Source organism: Melampsora larici-populina (genome assembly GCF_000204055.1).
Source record: "Melampsora larici-populina 98AG31 unplaced genomic scaffold MELLAscaffold_37, whole genome shotgun sequence".
In the NCBI taxonomy this organism is placed as follows: domain Eukaryota; kingdom Fungi; phylum Basidiomycota; class Pucciniomycetes; order Pucciniales; family Melampsoraceae; genus Melampsora; species Melampsora laricis-populina.
The window spans coordinates 729,740-735,446 of NW_006768801.1; the positions used below are offsets into that span (position 1 = coordinate 729,740).

The 5,707-nt window shown below is 41.4% G+C and overlaps 1 protein-coding gene across 1 annotated transcript; it reads right to left on the reverse strand.

The window, feature by feature from the left end:
* Positions 1-1,461: 1,461 nt before the first annotated feature.
* Positions 1,462-2,243, reverse strand: MELLADRAFT_124129 (uncharacterized protein; the record flags this gene model as incomplete). The annotated part of the gene is made up of 5 exons (XM_007413541.1): positions 1,462-1,487; positions 1,556-1,612; positions 1,718-1,831; positions 1,925-2,008; positions 2,123-2,243. The coding sequence occupies 5 exons, from the start codon at positions 2,241-2,243 to the stop codon at positions 1,462-1,464; spliced, it is 402 nt and encodes a 133-aa protein (XP_007413603.1).
* Between the last annotated feature and the right edge of the window lie 3,464 nt (positions 2,244-5,707).

Here is a 5,707-nt window from a genome sequence, read left to right on the forward strand (position 1 = left end):
CCTTGTTCTCAATCCAATTTACAAATCAAACACCTTATCCTCAAAGCTAGCTTCTGAGAAATGTGATTGTTGTGACAAATTTCTTTCAATCACAATATGCTGTCTTTCTTGCAGCCATGTGAGGAGGTAAACTCAAATATCCCTTCTGAGCTGTACTGGCCAGCTCAAATTGGAGTCTGAAGAGCTCTCAAGGTCTCCCTCATCACCATGGCTTTGTTGCAGAAGGAGATCAATTGCATTTTTTTTGCCAGACAGTGACTGCGCAACTGCACAGCTTACTGCATTTGCCCCTCCAAAATAATTGACCCAGTTCAATGTTCCATGTGATTGATGCAATACAATTTGGGGGATCAAACCCTCACACTATGTATTACATACAAAACATGATTCATGGTGAAACTCTTTCTAGCTAGGTGTCTGGTTGATATATTTGCACTGCCAACAAAGAAACCTCAAGGTATCTTTGGACATAGATACCCTCAGACTGCGTGTCAAGGTAAACAAACCAAGGGTTTCTTTAAACACAAAGAATGCCTCAGGTTAAGTACTTGGACACACAGTCCAAGGCTACTGTGATCCAAGAACACATCATATTTCCCAATCCACAGCATCTTTGTTGGTAGTTTTGGTCAAGTTTTGCACCAAAAGTATGTGTACTGCATCTATCCACAACTATAAGAGTGAAGCTGGATGGATTGGGCACAACACCGTGTCAGAGATCATAGATTTTCTTTTGTTATGAGTCAATGACTATGGCCTCCTTCTAGGCAAAAAGTGAGATACATATACAGTCTACCTGAAATGGCCACTTCGGAAGTATCTATTCTGTTCTTGTACACCAAATGTTCTGTGAACATCTTTCTTGACTCATGTTTTACTGTCATGTTATGAATTGCTTGATAGTGTCAAGAATCCTAGACAGTTGGATTTATGCCAATGCCCGAGGTAGAACCCCAACATGTTTGACTTGTGTGATGGTAAGATAAAGATGTTTGATTGCGGAAAGCCAACTAACAAGGAGTCATAACATGAGGGACCAAAAGTACCGTACACATTCAATGCACAACACAAGTGCTGTACACTCTTTACAATTTCAAAGTTTCTCATGAAGTGGTACTTAGAAGAGCATATGCTTATTGTAAGCATAAGATGAATATTCTTTGATACATGAGCAGGTTCAGAAGATGTAGGTGAAGGGAGATGATAAGTATGAAAAGGTGTTTTCAAAAGTTATGAGCAGGCCAAAGCTTATAACTGCCACTGTGCAAGAGTTCAGAAGGCTAGAGTATCCTTGGGGTTGGTTGTCTACAAATTTGACCAGCTGTCATTCGAGTTTCCAAAGGAACTTAACCAACAGTGATAGAATCTAGTGTCCATCTGGAATCGAACAGATCAGCAACCCCTGATAGGATGAGAAAACCAACTGACCCAAGCTACGAAGTTGAGTATGCCTAGTGTAAATCAAAGAGGATCACAATCTCGAAGCGCTGCACAAAAAGGACTCGCCATCAGTCAGAATTTCAAAAAGAGAAAGCCAGGACAGGGGCGAGCTTACCAGCCGCTTGGGGCATGTCAGTACAGCTCACGATGGCCCTCTCGGTTGTGCGACAAGCTGATCATGTAGTCATTCGTCGCAGTTTGATCATAGGATAGGTAGATGAAAGAGGTAAGCTTGGATTGAACATTTCAAGATCGATTGTTAGTTATAGGTACTTACAGATACCGTTGACCACCTCCGAGTTTGACCAGAACGTATAGACATCCCGACAGGTGACCTGAGGGATCATAACTGGCTGCATAGGGTCAGGTGGTGCGGGCGAACAAGTAGTTCCTGTATTTTAATGACGAGTTTAATTTGAGAGATGTGGATTCAGTAAAAGTAGAATCTGGGTAAGCGACTTGAAAAAGATCATTAAGCGGTCACCTTTTGCCTGCTGTGTGAGGACTTTGGGACATTTCCAGCGTGAGAAGGTTGATCTACTACCACCGTCGTCAAACGCTTTGCATACTGTAACCAACATATGAGAGGAAAAGAAAGTCAGCCTTCCTAGAAATCTTGCCATGGAAAAAAGACCATGGTGAATGATTCCATCATGGATCGATGGGAAGATAAAGAACTGACAGTAATTTTGGTCATCAAAAACTTCGAGTCCAGCAGTACACAAGACCCGATATTGCTTGCACATGATTGTTGACACGAGTGCCAACAAGATCGCGATGAGCGGAGTTCGAAATGTAAGCATTGTAAGTATCTTTGCAGGGAGAAAGATGGAAATTTCAGTTAAGGGTGATGTGGATATAAGGGGATGAGGAACTGTCAGGACACGACTCCGAACCCGCCAGATGTGCGTGTGATTGAGAATTACAGCACATCTCGGCAAAAGACATCGCCCGGGTGGCTTCCAAGTTCTTGTCCCTTCCGGAAAAACAACAGCATAGCTCTACTAGAACCCTTAACGATGAAACGAGCCTTCGTTTTGGAGGGAGAGATAACAAACCAATTGATTTAACCGGTCGGGTGAACGCAGACGGATGATCGAAATGGATTTGTTTAAATCCTGTTTCCTCCTTGTAGCTCATGAGTCATCTCTGATCACTCCGTCTTTCATTTGCAAGAATGCAACCGTGTGTGTGCTGAAGAGGAGAGAGATGATGATGAAAAACGCTTGAGAACCTGGATGAGTTGAAAATGGCCGATGAGACTCGCGGCGGCGGCCTTAAATCCCTTCCCCATGAAGTCAATCATGTCTTGCAATCCACAAGGAATTGGTAGTTCTTCTTTTGCGAAAAAAAAGCCCTCACACACTACACAAAATATAATATTTTCTGGGCAGAAAATTAAATTATTGATACACAAAAATATTGAGAGGCCAGGAGAAGGGCAAAAAATAAATAAAAATATGCATCTTGTTCCCTGCGGTGAGAGCTTCACTCTCCATATTTTTCCATATTTTTACAGTCCGTATTGATTAGTGTACTAACAATAAACCTTCATAATCATCCAATTACAACCTGTAACAAGCACTGAAATTTGGCTCATTGGTGTTTAGAGAAACTTTTGATACCTGAAAACACCTATAACTTTGTCAAATCTGCATCAAAACACTCGATTTTAAGTGCATTAGAAAGCTGAACTCTTTTTCTCGAACTTTCATAAGATCAAGAACTATGTAGCTAGTATGCCAATCATTCTATGGATCTGTATGTACAAAGGTATAAAAAAGGTGATATCTTTTTTAGCAGACCAGCATGCTGTGTGGTCCTATTATGAGCTATTTGGAGGACAATTCCAGCTTACCAATGCACCCAAAATTGAGCGTTTTGGACCGGAATTGAAAAAGTTATGAGCATTTTCAGAAATCAAAAGTTTCTCTAAACACTAATGAGCCAAATTTCAGTGCTTGTTACAGGTTGTAATTGGATGATTGTGGAGGTTTATTGTTAGTACACTTATCAATATGGACTGTAAAAATACGGAAAAATATGCAGAGTGAAGTTCTCAACGCGGGGAACAAGATGCATTTTTTTTTCTTTTTTTGCTCTCCTCCTGGCCTCTCAATATTTTTGTGTATTGATAATTTAATTTTCTGCCCAGAAAATATTATCTTTCTTGTAGTGACAGTAGGGCTTGCGTTAAGCTAGCTGACTCTTTCTTTATGATGAATCTTTGAGGAAGAAGTAACTCACAACCCTTCTACTATCCTCTTTTCTTCCTTACTATTTCTTATCTGTACAAGTTCCATATGAACTTATAATACCAAGGCCGCCACAGATACGATACTAGTATCGGTATCGTGTGGCACCGTATCCGGTCACTTGGGTATTGTACCCTGAGTATCGTAGCCGGGCTACGGCTACGATACCCAAGATGATTTCTGGCGGTATCGCCGATCAGAGTACGGTATTTAGTATCGTACTCGGCCTCCGATACGATACCGGATACCCCGTTGTTGCAGTATCCGGACTGATTGGTAAGTCATCTATCCCCTTTCCAATCCAAATCTCCCTGCTTTGGATCATTCAAAGCCGATTTGGGCTTTTAATTCACCGGATTTTGGCTTCAATACGATGCCATACCGTATTGTCAGCAAATTTGACGATACGGTATCGTACCGTATCGCTCTGTTTTGTGCAATACGGTACCCCACATACCTTGGAATGGTATCGTTAGAGACGATACGGTTCTGGGTATCGTATCCGGAGCCGTATACGATACCCAAAAGTCAAATATGTGGTATCGTGCAGCCAGCTACGGTACTGGTATCGCCGATACGATACCGGTACCGTATCTGTGGCGGCCTTGATAATACCCAGGAGATGCTTGAATCATTTTTGCATTGTTTTGATACGAGATGATCAAAGAGTTGTTCATCTCAATGAATCAAATTTAATAGCTCTGAAATTTTCAAGGCCAGGTAATTTGTTTTAACTCAACAGTTTTGCCTGTTACATTCTCTCATCCATCAGATAAGGGTATCCAAGATTCGAGAAGTGGCCTGGAGAAGTGCCGAGAAGTTGGCTCGTATGCACACCGTGCGCGGATTCAGGATCCAAAAAAAACATCTTCAGATCGCTATAAGTTGAGGCTGCGAGATACAAGCAGACGGTCAAGAAGAGGAAAAAGCAAAGCTCGATATTATTCTAGAATTTATTTGATGGGTCAGACTTTTGAGGAATTTCCTTTTGCGGCTTTTGGAGCTGGAGATGCAAATGCCCAACCTCAAGAATGTAGCTCATCATCCGTACCGTATTCCTCTTGAAAGGTATGACGTTTGAGAATGGAAAGACCCATCTTGCTTTCAGCTACAGACATTCAAAGATACGTGAAGCGGGTAAGAATCCCCGATTATCGAATAACAATCGAACCCATCAACTTTTGGCTACACTTTTCTCGATGGAGAGGACAAATGAGCCTACTTGCAATGTTGCAGTCAAACTCTTACCCGAGGTTGATTACGATTCGTCTTATGATCGTTAACCATATTGGACACTGGGGTTCAAGAGGATTTCTGAATTCTTTTTCAATGGTCCAATTGTCTTGGTCCCAGCACAAGCATATCAAGCGCCATTGAGGGCACAAGCTGATGTCCCGCAGGGGTTGATGTACAACAAAACATACTTTTGTTTTGCTTTATTTCTCTCAAGCAAACGGGTGCACCAATGAGAATTTTCACCTTTGAACTACTGGGGTCTAAATTCTTCAAATTGATAAATGCAATACCACCTAGCTGTCCGCATTTCTAGAATGTCAATTAGCATTGAGATGAGGTCTCTCAAGTCTCTTTCACCATTATTGACTTATTAAAATGCCGTATTGTAAGGGGAGGTGGAATTTTACACCGCCCACTTTACACAGACATGGTCGGTGTAAAATCCCAAGGGTGTAAAATTCGAAAATTGAGGCCTTTTTTCGAATTTTACACCTTTTTTCTTTTTTTTGGTCCGTGTAAAAAAACTCTGTGTGAACAGGATGGTGTAAAAGTACGGAACCCGGACTCAACATTGAGTTTTGCACCGGAACTTTAACACTGAAAGTTTTGGTGTAAGAAATGCCTGTGTAAATATCAAAAATTGAATCCAAAGATTCAATTTTACACTGACTCCCTTTACCCCGACCAGTCATGTGTAAAGTTCAACTGTGTAAATTTGCACTTTGCATAAGCTCAGATGCACTTTTACACCGCATCCAAATAATTTTGACACCGCC